This window comes from Oncorhynchus mykiss, chromosome 7 (assembly GCF_013265735.2).
Source record: "Oncorhynchus mykiss isolate Arlee chromosome 7, USDA_OmykA_1.1, whole genome shotgun sequence".
In the NCBI taxonomy this organism is placed as follows: domain Eukaryota; kingdom Metazoa; phylum Chordata; class Actinopteri; order Salmoniformes; family Salmonidae; genus Oncorhynchus; species Oncorhynchus mykiss.
In genome coordinates, this window is record NC_048571.1 from 46153137 (window position 1) to 46177910 (window position 24774).

The 24774-nt window shown below is 42.4% G+C and overlaps 1 protein-coding gene across 16 annotated transcripts in view; it reads left to right on the top strand.

The window, feature by feature from the left end:
• The window catches only part of foxp1b (forkhead box P1b), a 211767-nt gene that overhangs the window by 155350 nt on the left and 31643 nt on the right, over nt 1-24774 (top strand). For 9 of the 16 annotated variants that reach the window (XM_036983347.1, XM_036983348.1, XM_036983354.1 and 6 more), the window contains 3 exons: nt 15471-15608; nt 15837-15926; nt 19548-19698. In XM_036983347.1, the coding sequence (XP_036839242.1) occupies nt 15471-15608; nt 15837-15926; nt 19548-19698 (379 nt within the window). Of the gene's footprint in view, nt 1-6824; nt 7094-15470; nt 15609-15836; nt 15927-19547; nt 19699-24774 lie in introns of those variants that run through there. The other 7 variants (XM_036983352.1, XM_036983359.1, XM_036983353.1 and 4 more) reach the window with 4 other exon arrangements.

A 24774-nucleotide genomic window follows, 5' to 3' on the forward strand; every position in this document is an offset into this window, starting at 1 on the left:
TTAGAGGCTGGCTGAAATTGGATTTAACTTATTACTTTTTCATGGATCACTTTCTTGTCATCACTTCAAATTGGATTGCAGCCCCAGGTAACTAATTATGCCAGCCGCAGGATCAGGAGTGGAGAAATAGGTCATTAGGAACAACACTGTCGGACCCTCGCTGATAGTCCACTCACACCGCGGAGCGAGAAGGGGGGGAAAAAAAGAGTCTCATTTGTGGCATTTCTTAGGAGGCTGCTCAGTTAACTACACCACGCTGCAAGGCATCCTGGGTAGACACCCAGCGCCTACAGTGGATTATGTGACATGAAGCTGGGCTGAAGATGTTATGTCAACATGGTTCCTGTGCCATCTGTGTAATGCCCAGATTAGACTTGTTCTGTTCCAGGTCTGAATGGTGGCCTTGATGGGCCTTCATTATTCATTATTCATGTCACTAGTACCATGAGGTAATGTTCGGTAGGCTGAAAGCCAACCATGGCTCTCTATATGAACCCTCAATGAAGAAAGTTCACTTTTATTAGCCGGTATTGGCAGCTCAGAAAAGACAATCCTGAGAATGTGTGTGTATTAGGATTGAAAACAGAACATGTTAATGGTTTGACAAATGCCCAGTCCGCCTATTAGGCGTATTTTTATAATATTTTTGGTTGTAGACAGATTATTTGTAGCACAGGCAAATGCGTCACATAGGGCGGCAGACTACAGAAAAAAAAATCCCTTGTTGAATCTTTGCTTGTTCTCTGAAAGCAACATGTAAAGATCAGTTCTTTCATATTTCTACTGAAGCTGAGTCCTTGAAGCTTGTGAGAAACGGAAAACAAGAAAAGAGAAACAGCTTTTTTTATGGTTTCCTGACTTCCTCTGTTCCCTGAAATGATGCGTTGGCTTCCTTTTTATTTAAATGAAATGATCATGATTTGTCTGATAGGTCATCTTGTCAACATCCTCTGATCAATTTTTCATTGAACATTTTTGTGATGTCAAGGGAGCAGTGCTTGTTATTCTTCAGAAATTGGCAAAATATGGAAGGAAAAAAAATCCAGGTGAATATCTTGGTCTCTCTCTCTCGGTCTCTCTCTCGGTGTCTCTCTCTCTCTCTGTATCTTTCTCTCTCTCTCTCTCTCTCTCTGTATCTCTCTGTATCTCTCTCTCTCTCTGTCTGTATCTCTCTCTCTTTCGGTCTCTCCCAATCTCTGTTATACACCATTGTGCACAGTCAAACAGAGGGCATCTCCAGGTCAAAAGTTAATCTTTTCAGTTTTACATGAAGAAAGCCTTTTAAGTTCTGCCTCCCCTCCGCCGCTCATATCCTTCATTGGTGGTCTTTGGGGCAGCGTGGTGTGACAAGAATGCAGGGGCCAAATCTCAATCTGACAGGGGATGAGAAGCCCCTGGCTTTCTCTATTTCTGTGTTTTGTAGTAGACCCATGGCATTGTCCTGACACATGCACACCACAGCGCTCCAAGCTGTAAGTCGTTAGACTACCGGGCCGGGGCCTGCCGGCTGGACCTCAGCCAGGGGTCTGAGGCGATCAGAGGCGGTGTTCCGAAGCGCTCCCTCCCGCAGCCCAGCCGCCCTGTGGCCCAGAGCTCTATCCGCGGTGGCGGGCGAGGCGACAGTGAGCCCAGGCTCGGCTCATTTTGGCCCCCTGCCCAAACAGGAAGGCCAGCTGAGATAACGGGACAATGGAGGTGAGCGCATCCACTCTGTGATGAGTGCCCCAAGGTGTGGACCCCAAATGAGCCAGGTTTCCCGTTTTAAACAGACACGTTCGGGTTCAGACGATCAAGGCCAGTGTGGTTGGGTTCTCCTTTCACCTTGTCAGTAAACAGGGACTAGGCCTACTCCTTGTTTTGAACTGGGATTGAAATGGGAATGTTCTGACAGACACTGTGTTATTAGAGAAATCAATATTTGTCAAGTTCAACAGCACAGTTAAAGATGTTTTTTTTAGGTCCAGAATCAAATCACATATGTCTGTGGGTGTGTGTGTAAGTGATGTCTCTGTCCTTTTGTGTTTGTAAAAGCTCTCAAGGTGATGTGGTAATGAATTCTTAGTTGATGTCTTTGTTGCTTTGAGGTGATTTAATTCGCCAGGAATGATCAACCCAACGCTGATCCCTGCATCCATGTGTAACCAGGGATCAGGATGTCTTTTTCACCGCTTGTTTTTCTTGTCATATTGTAAAAATGTATTATGTGTACTGTATATATTAGAAACAGGTTTGGATAATTCGGTCAGAATGAAGTCATCCCTTGTATTTCCAGGCAGTCTGTTCCAGCCTGTTAGTAAGCCTCAGCCATCCGATGACTGTCGGCCTGACTCCAGTCACAGGGCTTTAAGCCACTGCCATTTTCAGGAGCTTTTTATTCTGAGGCCTGACGTTTCCCTTCAAGCTCTATCCCCGTCTCTCCCTCCCCCCAAATCGTGTATCTTTAAATCATTCTCCGCCACAGTATCTTGATGACAGCCATGTGTTGTTTGGAATGATTCACTCCCCCTTTAGGGGGATAATGGGTAGATGTATGGACTGTAAGGACAGAGCATTCATATCCATATAAAAAAAAACATCCACTCAAGTATCTCATGCATCTCTCCATTTATCATAACCGTTATTTAACCAGGTTAGTCTCGTTGAGATAAAAATCCATTTTTCAAGAGAGACCTAGACCATGACAGCAGCATCAACACATCAGTATCAGACAATCAGGCACATGACATCAACCAAATGAGAATGACATCATTACAATAAGCAGTACATCAGTAACTAACACGACACACGACAGAAAAACATCCGAGTGCAATAGGTCAAGCGTCAGAGCTTCACAACTATACAACTTGTACATTATTTTTATTTTTTTTAATTTAACTCCTCTAGGGACTTCAGGTCCTCGAGTTTTAAGTTGGCTTGGAGGGAATTCCAAGACCGAGGCGATAACTGATGAGCATTCTTAACTGATGACTATAACTGACCAGCATGTTTTGCAGGATTAAAATCAGGCGTATTGTGCACACACAGATCGTTTCAGTTAGTGTTATCTACTCACCCTGTTTTACTCATATGGTCTTTAGAGGGGGTGTACACTCCTGAAACCATGTATGAGAGACGTTCTGAATTGAATGACACACCATAGATACTTATATTCATTTTGGGCACTGAAGAGTACATGTTTATAGTCCACGCCCTGGTAATTCATGTAGCTATGACTTGTTTCTGGATACCAAATACTTGGCACGGATGCACTCGAGTGCCCAAAATGTACAAAACGAAGTATTTTTACCATGTTGACGTAATACTGTTTGATAAAGAGGACTATTTGACTGCTCATTCCATTTGGCGTCATTCAACTATAGGATTAGTTTTTTTCCTCAACAAAATGTCATATAGTAAGGTGCTGCACTTCTTAATATAGTGTCTGATTCAAAATAACTCTATATGGATCAATCGTGAAAGAATACATCACAGTTTCCCCATCCCCTAATGTTGCACATCGCTGCAGATGTTCTTGTTTTGACTAAGCGAAAACCACAGCAGACAGAACACAAAGAAACACAAACTTCGCCCTATGCTGGCTGGCATTATCACCTCAGGAAATATTTATAAAATACGGACCACAAATCTCCTGAGTTAACAATGTGTTCTTCAATGCCTGAAGATTAAAAGTAAATATCCAAATCAATAACACAATAAATCCTTGTAACACAGTTTAACAGGCATGGGTTACTGGTAACTTTCAAAGATTACCAGTAAACTACTAGAAGTTTGGTAACTTAAGTTTTGGGGGGAATTTGATCACATGACATCTAGTGGCCTTTTGGGGTGTCTGTAATTATCTCTGGCCCTCTGTGTAGCCTAATCACATGTAAAATATATACAATAATCAAATAAGTAGAATGATAAAGCTGTAAAACATTATCCTAAATATAAACCATCCACTTAGGGAATACCATTGGTGTTTAATATGAGGGTTTCAGCATGAAATATCCTTTATATTATGTCAATAATATGTCTTTGTTGTAAATGTTTTGGCGCCAAATCGGTGGCAGTTGTGAAAAAATACAATATTTGGAGAGTTGCAGAGTTAATTGAAAATAATGCCATTGTTGATTTAGATGCTTTTTTCAAAATGGTCTATCCACTAAACACTTGTGGACAATATGGACACAGATATGAAAAAATATATATTATGTAGGAATAAAAAATGTTTTGTTTTTCAAGTCCAGTTGAACTTTTAATTAACATAATTACCGAAAGTTCTGGTAACTTTGGTTAATTACCAGTAGTTTTGCAACCCTAAACAGGCTTGACTAAAGGAGTCCGTATTCCCATCCTAAACAGTTAGTTTTCGTCTTCGGCAAAGGTTTATTCGCTCGAAGTCAGCTGAAGTCTACGCCCCTTCGTTGGTGATTGGTCAACAGTAAGGAATCTTCAATTAACTTTTTATTGTCATTCATCGAGAGACAAATTATTTTCATGCAAATGTTGTCACTTTGAGAAATACTGCACAAAACATCGTAGTTAGATGTAAAATCTTATTGACACAAATGCGAAAATGAATGACAGGTTTCATTAGTTCTGTCTATTTTGAGGCTACATCATCTCAAGATGGACAAACAGTGCTATTGCCGACTTTTCTCTCTTGAAAAGCCTGCAACATGTATAATTGTTTAGGTCTGGCCTAGATCACATTCTACATTGGACGTAAAGTTACGACCCACTTGTGACCAACTGGTGCACCCGGCCCCTGGATCTGTAAACAATGATTTACTTTTCTCAGACAAGAGGGAACCAAACCATGTTTGCTTTCTCATGATTAAAGTTAAGTTTACACATAAGGAAAAAGTGTTTGTATACAGTTGATATTTTTATTTTAATTGTAAAATGAGTTAGATATATCTAGATACTGTATGTATTATACCAATGTTGATATGGCTTAGAAGGAATGTATTCTCCCACTTTGTTTATTAATAGGAGATGTGTAACGTGAACTGTGTCATCGTCTTTAACCCCAGAACAAATCCCTAGTCAGAACACCAGACGTTAACTCATACTTTCACTGTAACTCAGGCAGGAAATTGAGTATTTTATTATGTCATTTCCTCACTGTGTCATACGCATAAAACTGAAAGCTCAAGGATATTGATGATCCTCTGTGTTGATAAAAATGTGTTTGTAAAAATCTATATGTATGACATCGTTACATATGTGTAATTACTGTATACAGTGCAGGCTCAGGCAGAGGATGAGAAGAGTAGAGTGGGAGGGGGAGAAAGGGGAGGGTTGAACTGTATATCTGCTAAATTTATCATGAGGCCTTTGGGAGAATTGAAATGAGAACAGTGACCTATTACTGCTAAGAAGGTGTTTCATTGAGAATATGCCGACATGCAACTCCAGGGAGATACTGGGGAGAAGAGTGTGCCCAGAGCTGATACCACTGTGTGTGTGTGTGTGTGTGTGTGTGTGTGTGTGTGTGTGTGTGTGTGTAAGAAAATAAAGAGCTTTTTTTCTTCTACTTAATTATTCACTAAGATATGTATTGGAATTGTCACTTTTGACACTTGAGGTTTCACAGTCAATAATTTATATAGGTCACCTGTCTTAGCAAAGCTTGTTAGTTATTAGCAGATGAGGGCAGTGGGTTGTTGAGTACGGGCTGTGTTTGGTTTACCAGTGTATTTGTGGACTGGAATGTATTCCATCAGCATTCATCCTTAGACAAACTTTTATAGACGTTGATATGAGCAGTTTTGTTATGGCCATGTTTTTCTTTTTTGTGCTTTATTGACACGGTAATTAGTTGAGTTACGTGTTAATCCTGATTTTAGAGGATTATTTTCATGTCTGAAGTATTCCATAGTTATGGCTCATCTGAAACAGGCTTGAATTGATTAAGTGTATTATCAGACAATACAGACATGTTTATCACGGTTTAAATATCATTATTTCAAAACCAGGAAAAATACATGTAGACACGTTTTCAAATTCTATTATCTCTCGCCTGTGCAGTTCATACATATCCAGTAGGGGGCAGAGTCCTGTTCACCTGTTTCATCTTTTATATACTAGGTTCACATGGGTGTTTAACCATGTGATGATATTATGACAGCTAATTCTTCGTATCATGATTAAGTAGTAGTGATACTACCAAAGGTAGTACCATCTGTTGTGTAGTGAAGTATTAGGACAAGTGGTTTTAGTAGTTTGTAGTGTCATCAAAGAGCACATCGAGTTTATTGCTTACGTTTACAATTTAGACACAAAGGGCAACAATTTTTTTTAAATCCCCTGGAAAAAGAAAGTGGTGACAGGGTCAATTTCTTACTAAGTACACACAAACTTTAAAAAAAACTAAACAAAAATATTCAACAAACAACACATTTACAATAAAAAGCATTTATTTTAGACTGAAATGTTTGTGTATGGTATTGTCCACACAAAAAAAAAATATTTAAAAAATAAACAACAAAGCATCTCAATTGTTTGTTGGCTGTTTGTTGTTGTCAGAATATAAAATGAGTTTGTCTCTTTGTCCTGGTGCTGTAAACAATTCCATTTACCAGAACAATAAAGCGTCTCAAAGCAGGCTAGATTCTTTCTTTCAGCTGTGTTTACTTATCTGTTGTTTAATTAAAGGGCCTCTTTTCTTTAGACGTCCATTGTTTCAATAGCGCGGCCGGAGTTTCAGCATGGGTCAAAGGGTTAACAGCCGTCAACTGTGGCTTTTTTTTTTTTTTTAAAGGGGCCCCACACAAAGGCATGGTTTCACCTGCAGCTCGGCCTTAGGCTCCCTATTGTGTAGGCCATTTGAATTGATTATGTTTAGGGGGCTGGTTGTGATTGGTGGAGAAGGGCGTGGTTGATTGGATAGTTTTTTATCTTGTCAGCCAGGGAGCAACCTTGTGCGTGCAATCTGTCTGTATCCCGAGGAAGGCTGGAGACGACACAGCACAGCAGTGTCCGCCTGCCTCTTTGCCTGCCTTCCTGCCTCTCATTCTCTCTCTCTCCATCGTGCTCCTCTCCGCTCCACTCCACACTGCACGGCCCAGCTCTCTGTTTACCCTGCCAGCTAAATGGAGTTTGTCAGGTTTGTCAATATGATTGATTCTGCAATTTTGCCAGCTTTCTTGTGTAAAACTTGACAATTTAATTTGTCCAGGGAAAAGAAAAGAGGGCTTTTGTCTATCTGTTGTTGTTCTATCATTGTAATTGGTTCATTTTATCATGCAGTTTGTTTAAGGGGAGAACAGATCCAGGTTTTAGTGTGTTCCGTAGGTAGGGACAGAGTACAGGCTTGCCCCGAAGGCTGTTACACTACAGGCATGTGTGATTTGTGGGGAGAAGCTGTGTTTTTAAAGATATGTGTTTACCTGCTGTTAGTTGCTGATGTCATTCAGAGATCGAGATTTTCCTTTTGCTGAAATGTGCTTCAACAAATGAAACGTTTAGGTGTTTGGTTTATTTGTTTGCGTATTTAGTTACACTTAACTTCATGTAAACGCTTTACATTAACTTTCACTTCACATGAAGTTGCTCCTATGCCAGTTTAGATACTGTATTCTGTAGTAAATATCCCAGTTGTGTTGGTTTTGTTTACAGTCCTGACGCTGTACTAACCTGAAAGTCAGGATCTGGTACTTCAGTATGTGTTGTTGAAATATGGAAAGTTCTAGGAAAAGCAGTGTGGCATGTTTCTATTTTAGACTTGAAGTTGTTTATCACATATTAGTATTTAGTAAATTATACATCTGTGTGTAGTAGGTACATGTAGCCCTCAGCTTCACTAGCGCTTGCTGTTGTTGTTTAGTGTAAAAGTGTTACATGAGATATTCACAGTTTTTGTGTGTGTTTTTTGAGCAGTGTGTGTTTGTGAGCTGTGTGTGTGTGTGTGCCGCTCAGACTTGGCTCTCTCTCCGGGCTATCGACAGTGTTCCTGTCAAGTGAGGGAGGCAGTGAGGTGATGGGGGTGGGGGGGGGGGGGTTGATCCTCTCCTCACTCTGTCACTTGAAATTAAGGGAGAGGGAGGCATAACTCTACATTTGACGTCGTCACTACGTAACCATTTTAGCCCGACTCAATCATTGTAAATGTCAGCAGCGACAGTTTTCCTGAAAAGTTTTTTGTGTGCGTGTGCCCACGCGTGTGTGTTGTATAGGGGGTGGGGAATAGAAATGAGTGGTGAAGTTGAACCAACTTCCCCCTATTTCCCTGGTGGTACATTTGAACCCCACAAAACACCCCTTAGGTATTAGACTGAAGACAGTTATTGACTTTGTGGTGCTGGTTTAACTTTTAATGATGTGAGAGCCTCCAGAGTCTTCCAAAATGACATTTTCAATTAATATATTAATGCATGCTTTGAAAAGACCCCATTTTCCTCACTTTTAAGGCTAGTGTTTTCACCCTCTACACCCTCTGCCATGTTTGTACTGAGCACCAGACTGTGTCTGAGGAGCCCTGGCGTTGGGAGGGAGTTTTCAGCAGCATCGTGTGTCATGGTGGTAGAGTGCAGAGTGGCTGAAGGTGTCTGGCAGAGAGGGGCCGATGGAGGTACACATTAGATGTGAGGAAAGTGAAGTCTAAACAGCCAGTGTGCACCGTAATGCTGTGCAGCTGCACCGGCCGGGCTGGGGCTGCATTTTGGGAGAGCTGGAGTGCGAGCTGATTAGGTTGACAGTTTGTAATCAAAGTTGATTTATTGTTCATTAGTAGTGCATTAGCTCTTTCAGGCAGGGCCGTTATTTGTCCAGTGGTCTGTCAAGGCGAGAGGCTGCCAGCACCTGTCATTTCTAAACCATGACATACTGTAGGCAACCAGATATTACCCTGTACCCAGAGAGGGGGGGACAGGGCCAGCGAGAGCCCACAGCGCTCTGGGATATCCTTTACAGGACTGGCCACTGCTTTGCAGTGTGAAGTGAGCGAGGGGGAATAGTTTAGCGGTGATATAGAAAACCACCAGCTGCTCTCTGCTGTTGCCGCTGACTGGATTGAGGAACGTTTTGACTTGAAAAGAGCTTTTGTTCAGTTTCAAGGTGCATTACTGCTCAGCACGCTCGTTCAAAGCGTGCCTCTATTTCAGAGAGACGAATGAAGTCAAGATGTTATGCATTTCATGGGTAGAGATAGTCAGTTAACAGTGGGACTTGTATGGTGTATAGACAGTGATGGGTATCAAGAAAAGTATAACTAGCCTATATTTGCCAATTGTCCTGCTCGACTAGAACGTATTATGTGACACTGTGTTGATTGCTGCTGGGCTCCTCAAAGAAAAAATAAATAAATGCTTTATTTGTCAATGTAGTCGTGGAATAATTCAGTAGGCAGTACCCAGATATAAGCAGAGGCATACGTGTTGGATCTCGATTTATCTCTGGAAGGCTTTCACACATACTGTAAGCCAGCTGCTGACTTCTCCCCTTTTATTATTATTAATTGGCCACATGTTTTTTCTGACTCACAAAAGACGACAACACAAGCCGGCGTAAAAAATAAAAAAAAAGCAGCACAATTTGTGGCCCCTTGTCTGCCGCCATGGAAACAAGGATTAGGTTTGCGTTGCTGGTGTGCAGAGTATGGAAACAATCTGCATGAGGATGTCAGGCATTGTCTTTGGGTAAATTTTCATTTGAAGGGGATTTTAAAGGCTGTGATCTTAATTAAATCTCAACTGACTCAAATAATGCATCTGAAGGCACGCAGTGTTGCGTAACGGTGCTGAGCTGGTAAACCATAAATCACGCACAGAGAGGGACGCAGGAAGAGAGCAGAAGAGGGGGTTCGGGTGTTGGGTGGGGACACACGCGCCAGGTCTACGACAAGGTGAATGGGATGGTGAATGGTGCTTTTGTAGGCAGTAGAGTTGTCATGGCATATTTTATTTTTGTAACTTGTCTCAAACTTGCCTGGTAAGTGCCTGAAAATCTACATATGGGGGTGTGGCTAAAAATGTCAGAACGTGTGAGATGTTATCAGTGAAAATGGAAACTGGAACCCTCATTTAAAAAATGAATACGTTTTGTGATAAACTTTGCTGGATTTCAGTGTTTAGAATTTTTTGTTTAGAAGTCACTCACTTCAAAGCATAACTTGCATAATTGTACACAGGTGTAGTGTCATAATTTGTGTTATATCACATCATTTTAGTGCACATCATTTTTGTGCACTACAGATGTATCTCTATCAGTGAATACAGTGGAACATGAATACACTGAAAGAAATCATCCTCTAATTAAGTAATATACTCTTACTACAGCCAACTACAGGAGATGGCCCCCGGTGATCATATTTAGCTGTGTGATGACTGTTTGAATAGCAGAGACATTACGCATACTCTCTGTTCCTCTCAATTCCTAAGACAGTGTATAGTGTGTGTGTCAGGGTGGGAACCATGCCCTCTGCTCTGTGCTCAGCAGTGGGCACCTGCAGTGGAGGCCTCCCTGAGTGTGGGAAAGAGCCGACACCACGCAGCTCAGCTGTTATAGTCGGGGTGAGAGGCTCGCTCACTTCTCTGTATCGTTTGTTTGTTTTACGGAACGCTGGCCCAGCTTTGCCGAAAACGTGTTTGTTTGTGGTTTAAAAGTGAATTAAAATGCAATCTTGAGTTTTGTTTTTACAGTTGCTGCGTATCGTTTCGATCCCCTCGCAGAATAGAAATAGCAAATGGGGAGAATATGTGACTGTGATTATCCTGTTTATCTGAACTGTAAACATTTTTTAAAGCAGCTTGAATTTGGATGACAGAGAAGAATTAGGTAGGTCTTAACTGAACCAGGATGGGTAGCTCTATTGCCTTGGGTTCATCATCATGCATGTAGTCTGGGACTTCATACATTGGTTATTGTTTAATAATAAAAAAATATATATTTATATACATATATATATATATATATAGATAGATAGATAATAGTAATACACACAAACAAAAATACACCAAAAATACAATGTAAGAAACAGATATTCTTTCATTGACCCTTTTTCCCAGCAGAGAAAATGTGCTTGACATATTCTCCATACCGCTACCCACCTTCAATATTTCAATAAACCTAAACGAGTCATGAAAAAACGTGTCATTCCGATCTTGTCGTGGACTAATTATGTTCATGCATCACTTCAATGCAATGAAATCCTCATTTCAGAGACATTTTCACGCTCGAGATTATATGCTATTCAAGACGGAGCGCCGTTACTTTTACAATGTCTCAGGACAAGGTAAACCAACAGCATCAAACAGGCTGGGTTCTATGATTTCTCAAGGGCTTGTTATTTTCTACTTCTACATTCTATTTGATGTCCTTACAAAACAAGACGACACCAGGGAGCAAGATATAAAAGTTAGATTTTTTTTTCTCCTTTTCGTCTAACCTGTTCCTTCATGGCCAGTTTAATATCAGCCATGGTCTCATTGAAGTTGGCCTCTTTTTCCTCTTTCTATTCTCCTTAATTGCCCCTGTATCACCAGGAGGGGGAGGGTGGCTAGCCTTATGCCTGGATCTGCTTCTCTCTCTCTCTCTCTCGCTCTCTCGCTCTCTCTCGCTCTCTCTCTCTCTCACCACACTTTGACCTTTGCCTTCTGGGGATAACGCTGGTTGGAGAGGGTCTTCATTAAGTGTGAAGCAGTGAATTTCCGACATCGTCAGATGTGTGGCCAATATTTCCTCATTAGAATATCATTTCCGTGCTTGTTCTCGACGGCGGCGCACAAAGAGAAGTTGGCTTAGTGTCTTTTGAAGGAGGCAGTCTTAACCAGAGCATAGGCTCCCATCACTCTGTGCTGTGCCTTCCCTTCACTCTGAACACGCTCCTGCTCTGTTCTCCAGGCAGCACGGCGTCAGACGCTGCCTGCTACACTGACCTCCTCCCTTAGGCAACTAAAACTGCGTAGTTTCAGAAGCATTTTTGTAAATGGATTATATTTTAGAAATGTGGCTAACCTGTTGTAAGTTACTGTCATGATAATAATGACAGAGACGTAAGGGAGCCGTATTACTGCTGTGTTTGCATTGGACAGTGGCACATGGGACAATTTAAACTGTCACAGTTTGCATCTTTGAAAGCAGGAAATAACATTTTTTTTTTTTTTTTACCGGATTAAAAATAGTCTTAGTATTTTTTTATTAACATCATTGTAGTTACATATTGTATAAAGTGATGCTCCAGAACTTTTGTATAATTTCAGCCATTCAATGGAAAGGTGGTGCTCATGATTGGTCCCTGTGTACTATGCCTTTCAATTGTGTTCTGTGTCATCTATTCCCTATGACATGTTACGTCCTACCAATAAATCACATCTTTTTTGGAGGGGCAATTCATGTGATATGTTATGAATCCAATTTGTACAATGTTACGAATTTGTTGTGCTAAAGATTCCGGACTGCATGTTTAACTATATGTGTGAGTTCACAAGCTATATGGACTTTAATTGCCTTTGTGTACATGTTTCAGTTTTTGTGTGTGTGTGTGTGTGTGTGTGTTGGCCAGCAGGCCTGCACTGGTGTGTTGCCTACAGTCACTCTGCAGCTGTGTGAGAATGCTCCAGGCTTGAATGTTTATGTAGGCGAGGCACCTGCAAAGCGCCACACCTTACTGAAATCCATAAACGTAATCTATTTCTGGCATGCCCAGAATGTCCTCTTTTTCACACCCGCATATTGGTGTTCAAGTAGCTGCTCAAAGAAACTCTCCTATAAACCCTCCTATCCTCTTTGAATTAACCAGACCGACAGAGAATTGTCCCTCAGACTCTCTTTATATGTACATATATTTCTTTGAATCATCTGGAGTCCTGATGTTAACCAGAGATAAGGGAGTGTGCCATATGGAGAGTGTTCTAAATGGAGACTGGCGTCCTGTGTTTGTGTTAAATAGGCATGATACACCAACCAGGGCCATATTTTTCACTTAAAGTGCTCCCTCCCGCCCTTCCCCTCAATAGCCGCCTGTCTTAGGCAGATTTTCACTCATTCAACACAGGATTAAATGGTAGTAGTTACAATGATCAATAGGTTAAGAACCGTACAATCCCTCTCGCTGCTAATGACCTCAGTAGTAATGGGTAATAAAATGTTAGCTGTAATAGCCTCTTGCCGGGGCTCTGCCTGCCGTCTCTGGGTGTCTAGCAGTAGTTACAGTGAACCAGACCCCGCAATCATGACAGGGAGAGGTGTGAAGCTTCCTGAACCAGAGGATGTGCTGCTCAAGGTGTAAATTTTTTTTTTTTTAAATGTAAATGAAATTAATTGAATGAAATTCCAATGCAATTTGTAATGGAATTGTCAGTTAAGTGTGAAAGTGTTTAAAGTATTGTGTTAATTCTATTTCTCTACACTGGATCTCTATGTTAGACTCTATAAAACATGTACTATTGAAGATGCATAATAAAAATGGTTAAATACATGTGAAAATAACCCTGGCTACGTTTACTGCCCGTAAAGTAGAGCATGTCAAATCTAAAGTAGATCGTTTCCCTCATGTAATTTAATATAAAACATCAAAGAAGAGCCATTATTATTTATCCTTGGTGTGTGAGGTAATTGTCAGTGGTGCTGAGGCTTTTTTTTTTTTACGGCAGGCCTATATCTATCGCATCACGTAGAGGGCTTATACTGTAGCGAGACACGCTGCCTGGTTGACCTTCAAAATAGTTCATCAAAATTAGTGATGCTGAGAAAAAAGGACATCAGTGTATAATGACTGTGAAATTAGGAACGGGAGCCGTGGCTATGCAAATGACAGGACAAGTCATATGAAAAAGTCAAGCCGAACTGCATATTAAGACGTAATACGGGAGGAATTAATATTGGATTTTCATCCTCTCACCGATTCGCATTGAGAATGAGAGATGTTAAGTGCTTTGGGTCTTGGGTGGAGCAAAACCTCCTCGAGTTTCCCCTACAGGAGGACCAAACGACTCTAATCGCGTAACGCAGCGCGGAGCACCTCCTCGATGAAGTTTACAGAGAGCATCAGCGTCAGCGCCACAGCGTCCTGTTTAACACTATTGCCCTTTCCAGCGCCGTGGGAGTACAAGCTGCTCATTATGACCCGTTTTGGTTTTGTTTTATGTTCCAATTTGGAAAAGGAATACGGTGATATGCATGCAGCAGGTGTCAGAGAACACCCCACCTGCTAGATAGATTCTAAACAGCTACGTTACATTCAGAGATGCATGAAAAATTCAAAGGGCCGTCATTAGCAATGAGGACGCGGTACAATTTGGGTAACCTTGGCGAAGACAGACTGTCACCCCTAATGTCCGCTCTATCAGCCGGGCGACATTAGCCTCAGAGACGCAGAGCACAGTTTTACCACACAATCACGCACACACACACACACACGCACACGCACACACACACACCGCGCGGCATGTTAACAGTTGCAAATGTGAGACGCTATCAAATATATCTCGGTAGCTGTTTGTCACTAAAATGTCAGCGAAAGGGGCTTTTAATGGTATCGCACATCATAGCAATGAGTGGCAGCATCCAGACACTCTGGGAAGTCACAATGCCGCCGGAGCAATTAAGGCAGCCTGACAACTGTGGGGCTCACTCATTGTCATAACAAATCACTTGTTTTGAAGAGTCATCCACTCACACCTTTTTGTTGGAGTTAGTTAAGGGCCTGTGTCAGAGTGAGCCCTCCTCGAGGCACAGTGCCAGCATTTTATTTGTACGTTAGATAAATTGCTGTTGACAATATTCTAATGAAATGCTCTCATGTGTACAAAGATATGTATTGTAGCCTACAGTGGGTGGCCTATCTTTGCATGTTCTGCTGTTTGCAGATCACCTCAAATGATCAGCTTGAGAAAGCATCAAAACAGAAGCAATCAAACGTTGGGACAGCCTTGTGTGCTAGGTGTGTGTTTCTGGAGAGAGCTGTTGTTGCTCAAGGTCGGAGCCTGTAGTAGATTCTCCACAGGCTTACTGCAGGCCTGGCTGTCTCGTGTCATTACAGCTCTGGGGGTGTAGCGTCTCTAGCTGCGATGACACTCCTGGTGATTTATCCAGTACAGACCAGAGGGGTTGAGAGGCTGGGCTATCCTTAGCTGTCTCTTTTGAGTAGCTGTTGCAGTGTGTCTAGCCCCTGACAATTAGTCTGGTTGACCTGCTGTAGTCTTTACCATCTCTGCTGGTTGTCCCTAGTTACCATAGCCACAAAGTCAAAATGGCTATATCATAAAATTGAGAACATTTAATTTACGTTTATGCTTAGGCATAAGGTTCGCAGTATTTAAGAATAGAAATTGTAGCAATAGGCGGGGTTTAGACATCATTTTGACTTTGTGGCTGTGTTAACTAGTGACAAGCTTGTCCTCCAGTTCCCTTTCTTTGCTGTGGTCATCTAATCCTATAAAGCATGTGTCCTGGCCATGTCTGTCTTTTGCTGTACCACTGTCTCTCTCATAGACCAGGTTAGTGACTGATCTGTCCTTAATGTCTCCTCTGTGTATCTCTTATAGGTTCCAGTCTCAGTGGCTATGATGACACCCCAGGTAATAACTCCCCAGCGGATGCAGCAGATCCTCCAGCAGCAGGTGCTGAGCCCTCAGCAGCTCCAGGTGCTCCTGCAACAGCAGCAGGCACTCATGTTACAACAGGTGAACGCATAGGACACACACACACACACACACAGTACATAGAACACATCAACATCCCCACACCAACTACCAATATAAAAGGGAAAGATTGACAGGGCGCTAGCATTCCCTCTGAACATGAGACTGTATCAAGTATCCCACGGGCCAACTGCTGAGTTTAGCAGTGGGCCTGATGGTTTGATTGGTTGGCGAGCTCTCACTCAGACGTAGCTCCCATGTCTTTTTCAGCAGCAACTCCAAGAGTTCTACAAGAAGCAGCAGGAACAGCTCCACCTCCAGCTCCTCCAGCAGCAGCATGCGGGCACGCAGAGTAAAGAGGTAGGCTCACTACGCGGACATCATCACCATCAGCACCACCGCATGCCGCCGCCTTACTCAACTCACATGGTGCCCCGGCAGTAAGAGCCTCAGAAAAGTGCAGCGCACGGAAGGCATTTGCTCTCTCCCTCTCGCCATTTGTTCAGAGGCTGTGGTTTTTAAGCAGAAGAAGAAATAGAGCAAAAAGAATCACTCGTGCTTCTGATTAGCATGTCAGGCTCTCTGGGTCAATACCAGTAATAACTTTATGAACTAAGAATAGTGATGATTCCTCTCCTTCCAGGGACTGGGGCTCATATTGCTGCTCAGGCAGTGAAAGTAATGTTTGTGCAGTTTTTTTATTTTCTTATTTTCTCTCGAGTAAACAAGTGTCCTACAATAAAGTTTGCCCTTCATATGAGCCCCCTTGTAGCCAATAATCAAAAGGAAGGGGAAAAGAAAGGGCCTATAAATCGGAAAAGCTTCCTTGGTAATTAGCATGGAAACAGCGATGGGAGAGAGTGCAGGTAATTGTGTGATATCAGTGCAGAGAACCGCTCCCAGCCTTGTTGCCCGCGCTCTCTTTTTCCCCCCTGGCTCATCAGCGGTGGCTCAATGCGTGTTAATGACTCGCGGATACAGGCATCACTCTGGACAAAAGAATGATTATTGTGCGGTCAAAAGAAATTCAAAGACAATCAAGGAATTTTCTCTCTCTTCCCGTCTGAGAGACACGTTTGGGGAGGGTAAGGAAAAAGGATCTAAATTAAGCCAAATATCAAAAACACACGCACGCTTGCGCGCAAACGTGAATGAACAAACGCACACGCTCTCACACACACGCTCTCACACACACACACACACACACTGTCTGAGCTACCGACTTCAAAGTCCCAGCTCTCTAATTAATGAACTGCAGGCTTCAGTTTGGACAAGTTGTGGTGTGATGCTCCCATAAATCAACGTGACAGCAGAGCTCCTCGGCCTCAGATAGGGCCTGTCACCAAGTCGCATCTGATGTACACATGACTCAAACTGGGGGGGTGGAGAGGGAGGGGGTGCTAGTCAGAAGGAGGTGCAATTGATCAGCTGAAAGGAGCCTAAAAAAAATAATGTTTTTTTAAACTTTTGAAGCATGTTATGTATGATCACAGGAAATGGATGCAGCCTCGAGAGGCTCTCCTTCTGCTCTCCAATGTGTACCCCCCCCCCCCCCCCCCTCACCAATCGCATTTCTAGCTGCTGCAGCCATCAAAACACAGAATAAGAATTGCGCCTCGACTCCCCCGTGGCTAGCAGACAATAACCCCCTGTTGTTGCTTTGTGCCTCTTTTATTTTAAAGACATCAAAATTTAGTTTTTCAAAGATCTTTAACTTTATATTTGAAGCTTGACAATAAAGAGCTGCCACTGCCACTCTGTATCAATTGTCAGGGCCTGTATTTTTCTCTCCCTCGTGCCACTTCTTGTTAACCTCTTATTTGGTCTATTGAGCTGGGGGTTTTAATGTGTCTGCATGCTGGGAGAGCACAGGAGCTGCTGTCAGCTGATGAGACCACAAGAAAGAAATCTGATGGGGCGCAAGTTAAATTCATTTAATTTCTCCCATTTTTAAAAGCCACCCTATATTTATTTAGGGCACTGATGAAAGACATTGTTCTCTGTGAACTCCCGCCCCCGTAGTACCATTAGCACCTTTGTCTTATGCTGTCAGACAGACGGGAGCTACAGTGCAGAGAAGAGTCCTATTGAAGACACGAGAAACTTCTTACACTGTACTGAAAAAGGAACACCATAAAAAACAAACAAAAAGGGGAAGATGGGAAGAATCACACGCCAGCTGAATCACTAATTAATTACACTGAAACCTCAGTGAGCTCTTCATCAAATATGCTCCGTATAGTTTAGAGCATAAACCATAGAAATAGGTGTTCATGAATACACCCTCTCACCTAGCCCATGCTTAAGTGGTAGTCCATGAATATGACACGACATAATCCTGATCAGACTAACGTAATGAGAAGGCCTCTCCACGTCAGACCAGTGTAGTGTACAGCACTGTGCGTGTGTGTGTTCTTTTTACTGAGCTGTGGAGCAGAGTCTGGGCGTGGGGAGACGAGGGGAGGGGAAAGGAAGCCCGGCAGACCTTTGCCAGGCAGACCAGGACAGGGGGGGGGCATTTTATCAGGCTATTTCAGCGGTTTCTGAGTCGCAGGCCGGTGACCTGACAGCAGCGTTGCACCGAGACCTTTTTTTTGTATGCGCTCAATTGTGAGACGTAAACAAAGTGGTGTATCCTGTGTTTGGTAACAGGGTGTGGTGCACAGCTTGGCAGCCCGGGTTGCTTTTAATGCCCCCCACCCCCCTTGACAATTGGCCTTGTATACTCATATACAGCCTAATATCCTGCCCTCTCCCAGGCTTATTTTGTTTGGCTGTCCTTATCTGTCAGAGAAAAAATAACAAGGTGAGCTTTGTCTTGATTGATCATTATCTCCAGTTGTTGTTTAAGGAATAATAATCCATATTTTGATGGTGAAGCTGAGCCTGGGGTTAATGGTAGGGTTAAATGTCCAGTCTCTCCCCTCCTCTGTTATCTAAACATCTCCCCATTTGTTTTGATTCAATGAAGATTAGGGATATTAGATCATTTCCTTCTTTTTATTGTCCTACACTATACCACATCTCTCTCTTTCTCTCTTTTCTCTCTTTTACTCTCTTTTTCTCTCTTTTTCTTTCTCTCTCTCTCTACTCTCTCTCTCTCTCTCTCTCTCTCTACTCCCTCTCTCTCTTTCTCTCTCTCTACTCCCTCTCTCTCTTTCTCTCTCCCTCTCTCCCCTACTCTACTCCCTCCCTTTACACCTTTCACTTTCTAGACCGAGGAAAAAGAGTCTCTGGCTTTCCCAGAATGTTATATGTAGTCATAGTCCTGTAAGATGAACAAGATGTTCTTCACTCGCTCTATGATTCAAATCAACTTGCTGCACTGGGGGGGGAAGAAACCCCTCCTCAAGCTCAGTGCCGCGCCTGAGAGAGTTGTGAGACTAGCTGGTGTGGCTATTAAACACTTTGATTTAGTCACACGTTGTTTGCTGAATTATGAATGGGTGTAATTAAAATCCTGTGGCTCTTATTATGAATGATTAACTATGTTGTTTCATTGTTTGTCATTTGCCTCCTGACTCCTCGTTAATTAAAAGAGAGAGGGATGCATACTGTACCTGTCTTAAGTGTGCACAGGCAAACCTACATAGTGTGTTGAATGTGTGAGTGTGTATGTGGTGGTTCGATTGGGTGGGTGTGTGTGTGTGTGTGTGTGTGTGTGTTTGAGAGAAGGTGTGTGTTTTCGTGTGAGCAAACATACTGTATCCTGTTTGAGAGAACATAATGTGTGTAAAAGCACACAACTGTTCAGACATACAGGATGCCCTATATGATCAGAATGTGTTTGTCCACTGGATCATATGCCTACCCTATATTTGAACACACACTAGAATTTGCATGCTTCTGTGTTCAATCAATATGTACAGTCCAAAACAGTATGAAAATAATGTACTTTTTGTTTGCTCTGGGGCATGCATGTCCTGTTTGTGTGTTTGCTGATGGTGTGTCTCTGTGTGTGTGTGTGTGTGTATTCCTCAGCAGCAGCAGCAGGCCCAGCGTTTGGCCTTCCAGCAGCAGCTCATGCAGGTCCAACAGCTCCAGCAGCAGCACCTGCTCAACCTCCAGAGACAAGGCCTGCTCACCATCCAGCCTGGACAGACGACCTTGCCCCTGCACTCGCTCACTCAGGGTCAGTGCTCTACTGTACTGTACTGTACTGTACACCTGCCCCTCCGCAGTCCCCCCCACAAACACACAAATGCTAAAATACCCTAGACTCACTTTACTCCAATGAAATATTATACTACATCTGCCTTGACTACAGTATCAAATCAAACTTTATTTGTCACGTGTGCCGAAGACAAGTGTAGACCTTACCGTGAAATGCTTACTTACAAGCTCAACAGTGCAGTTCAAGAAGTAAAAAAATATATTTACTATTAAATATTAACTAAAGTAAAATGAACTAATGTAAAAAAAATAATAATAATAATAATAATAATTCAAAGTAACACAATAACATAACAATAACGAGGCTATATACTGGGGGTGCCTGTTCTGAGTCAGTGTACGGAGGTACAGGTTAGTTGAGGTAGTTTGTACATCTAGGTAGGGGTAAAGTGACTATGCATAGATAACAAACAGCGAGTAGCAGCAGAGTAAAAACAAAGTAGTCCGGTGGCCCTTTGATTAATTTCTCAGCAGTCTTATGGCTTGGGGGTAGAAGCTGATTAACTATGTTGAAAACAACTCTCAGTATACAACTCTCTTTAGAAGTGTTTCCCACCTACCCCCCCTTGTGTTCCTCCCGTGTGACTGTCATGGTGTATAGGTTCCCCCTCTCCTGTCTCTTGACTCTCCATTCATACCTTTTTTCTTAGAATGGCATCATCATACTGGGTGTTGACCTAGTGGAACCATTGTTACTAAACTGCCACTGAACCTCTTATTGTGAAATCTCCCATAAGGGTATGGTGGTTTGAGTCAATACTTGTTTTTAAGCCAGGAAGTTTATTTCTTAATTTGTTTATTAATATTTTCTTAAGGAGCAGCCCTATGACAAAGACTCATTCATAGCGTTTTGGAGCATGACATAGACTATTCATTCCACACTAAGACAAACAGTTTTGAAATAACAAGATAAGGCCATAAAATGGGAAGGGTGGGGGAGCTTAGGTAATAAGCAAACCAAAACAGGGTTTGTTCAGTCATGTTATTGTTTGGACTGTATGGAATCACTCATCCACTGGCAGATGATTGCCATAGGCACAGGCGGGGACCGCCAATGTGCTCTTAGTGTACGTTTACGAATGACCTCGTGTCGGATATCTGGCAAACACACGCCCTGTGAGTAAAGTATTGCCCTAACGATATGGCAGCTTGCTGTTCTTTATGGAATTGCACAACAGTTACTGGACATCCTGTTGACTCTTTGCTTATGCATGGTGTCATCAAATACCCCTAAGCCATCTCAAACAGGATACAGTAACCATACACTCTTTGTTGGTTCAGCCTATTTTGGCAGATGACAGTTTAAGGTACAAATACGGTATCGTTTCTCTTTGTTATTATTTATACAAACTGAAATGAGGAATTGAATCTTACCGCACAGTTGGTTCGTTTCAATATTTGAACTGAGTGGAACTTGGTTAGGCTGCCCTTGGAAACCGTTGGTGGTTAAACTCTATGGGAAGACAGCTGTTAAAACACTTAACATCAGGCTGAGTTTCCCTTCCTATTCTACATAAGTTCTGATTGCATGTTTGAAGTTATTGATGACCTTTCTGTTTCTCACGTCAATGAACTCTTTCATGCAATCAGTAGCCAAGACCTACGGAGCTAAGATCTCATCTACAATATTCAGCAAGTAGTCAGCGTCACTGCAACACTAATGATGAGTTTTGCTGCTCTGTTTGGACCTAGGTGATAATGCTTTTGGACTGAGGCGATGCGTTAGGATGACTTTTATACACTGAGGCGATGATCAGACAGATCAGCCTTATTCCCCTTTATTCAAAATCCAGATGTCAAAATCAAATTATTTGACAAATTCAATCTCTCACGACATCATAATTGTATTGTGCTCTCACATATGCGTTCATGGTGATCTGAGATTATACACTTCACAAAAAGGATTTGAACAGCCCTGTAGACGTGTCTTTTATACTTGGAAAAAATGTAACATGTATAACATGGTTTATTTTATTTGTGTTGTTTTGTCTGATCCGTACTGGAACTGTTGATAGAGACATTTTCATTACAAATTGACATGAAGAATTACGTTGAGTTATCATTTAATACCAAACTGTGAAGGAAGTAAATGAGTAGAAGCTTGAAGAGTGCTATTTGGATGACAATCAGTTGTTCTCTTTATCTGAACCTTCATTTGTTTCTCTCGCAGTAAATTCTTTTGACATTAATGTTCAAAGTCTTGGAAGCGGTCAGACAGTATCTGTTATAAATTACAATAATGTGTTTGGGGAGGATATAACTCCCATAAATATAAATTTGATCCAGCGCTGCCCTCCCCTCCTTCCCCCAAAAGCCTCTCCTCTTGACCTGTGGAGCACGAGTGAGACGGCAATGTTCGCTCCGCTCTGTTCTCCCAGGTGCAGCTACCAGGTTGTGTGTGTGTGTGTGTGCGTATGTATCGCTGCTTGCCCCTCTCTGCGCCTGCCCTGATTGGCTAAAGTGTTTTCTGAGGCCCTGTGGCCTCCCAGGCGGCGATGTAACAGACTGAACTCTCATCACTGGAGAACATCAGTTAAGTTGTCCAAGAGAGGGCAATGGGACAGTGACAGGACAAATTTGTCGGTAATATGAAAGCAAAGAATGTGGCGAAGCATGAAGCTGCTCTTAGTGCAGCAACGGCACATCAGGGACAGCGGCAGGTAATACGCTCCCCCAGTCAGTGATTGATTTGGCCAGCAGCGCGACATTGGTAATAGTTCCTACAGCATTAGGAGGTAACATATTTTAGGCCTAAGGGGTGCATATCACTAGGCCAGTGATTACAGGAACATAAACAGGGGTGCACCAGAGGTGCTCCCTGATGGAGCAATAAACTAATAGTGGTGTCACCGCCCCCCCATGGTATTGGCTCTGTGTGGAAAGCAACAGCAGAGTTGAAAGAGCCCAGAGGATAGGGGCTATTTTTTATTCTGTGGATGATGGCCTGCAACTGATGTCATTATGAACGTTAAATCAACTTTCTGCTTGCTTGAACATGGTCACCTGGGTGCGGAGGTACAAGGACAGGAAAAGGTTGAAGAGCTCGGCCTGTCTGGATGCCAGAGCTACCTGCAGAGGTAAAATTGAGTTGCCAGGCCGGTGATCAATCAAGTGTCCCAACAACATACATTTTTTAAAGTGCTTGTCTGTATTTCCAACCTATAATGAGTGGAATAGCATTGTTGAAAAATGGGAAAATGGAGGATAAACCAATCCTGCATTTTTAAAATGGACAGACTGGGGATACAAAAAAGGATTTAGAGATCCAGTGTTCCTGTGTTTACCATAGAAATCAGATGCTAACTTCTCAGGAAAAATAGAACGCTGTTTGTCCAAACATAGAATACAATACTGTTTTGAGATTTTCATAGCATTACATTTTGTCATTTATGGTGTCATTATGAACAACCCTCGGTTTGAAGAGATCCAATGAGGACAAGGTAGTTTAATAACAGAAGGACATGGGACCAGGGGATAGAGTGGGAGAGAAATAAGGGGGTACGTTAGGAAGGAGACAGCTTGGTCCCAGTCCGTTACCCCTCTCATCAGAAGAGTCTATGGGACCTGTTTCATCTGAGTAAACAGTGGTGTCGGGGTCACCAGGACTGGCTGGTAATTGAGGGATAGTGGGCCACCCTGTCAGCCACACAGGCTAAAAATACATCGCCCACTGTCACTGGGCACCAAGTGGGGGGAAAATGATTGTTCCCACTGTTGAAGCACAGGATACTCACTCCACCAGTGACCTTCCCCATCCAGACAAATCATCATCATGGAAAACTTTCCCTCCAAGGATCATTCCCACCATCAAAACAACAACGAGACCTTAATAAGACAAGTGAGAAGCAACAACCGAAGGATTAGCATGCTTTTGTGCAAACAGGAACATTTTGGCATGTTTTGTCTGTCAGGGCTGTGTCCTTTGATTAAGGTACGTCAAAGAATGTGAGTGAGTGAGTGAGTGAGTGAGTGAGTGAGTGAGTGAGTGAGTGAGTGAGTGAGTGAGTGAGTGAGTGAGTGAGTGAGTGAGTGAGTGAGTGAGTGAGTGAGTGAGTGAGTGAGTGAGTGAGTGAGTGAGTGAGTGAGTGAGTGAGTGAGTGAGTGAGTGAGTGAGTGAGTGAGTGAGTGAGTGAGTGAGTGAGTGAGTGAGTGAGTGAGTGAATGAATGAATGAATACAGGCCAGGCAGAATATAGGAGAGCGTGTTAAAATATTTGAATGAGGAAAGACACTCTTTGGAACGTGGAAAGGTTATTGATTTGTCCTGCAATCATTTCCTGCTCTTTGATATGCAAACGATCTAGTGTGAATTTACAGCAATCCTATCAGACTCATTTCACAGTTCTTAGTCCCTGTGTCTCTCCAGAGTCCTTCGCCTCATTAGGCCAATGTTCTCCATTACGAGCATAATTAAAATCCTCAGTAGCTTATCAAATTAAAAATATTTTTGCTGATCGTATTGAGATCTTCACTTCACAGTTATTTTCCACAACAGGAATAAATTAAGGCTAAGCATTTTGTATTACGATCTGGCGCTTGAAAGGGCCACTTGTCGTATCTATAGAGGGAGTGATTAAAAAGGGGGGAAATCCGGAGAATATAAACCCATCCCGAGATAAGCATGTGCAAATCATCTTTCATTTGCCATTGCTCATTTTGAGAATGGATTTAATTAATTGTAATGTTAAACGAGTGGTCTTGCACATCCAGTTGAATTCACAGCATATCCAAAGGGTATTTCAGTATGTTTTAAACATGTGACTCATTTAAGGACAGTTCTGAATACCCAATACAAATTTGCACACATTCCCATAGTGGATCTTTCAATATGACATAAAAAAATATGAGTTAACCAAATACATTTTGGAATGACAATACAAATGGCTAGAGAACATACCCTCACGGGGGGGATTTTTTTCTTTTTCTTATCAGCTTTTGCCTCATTTATGTCAAATGAAAGCAGGCTTCTCCGGCGCGGTGGTAACAGACACTGTACATACAGACACATACACATATACATTGTGTGCGAACAATGG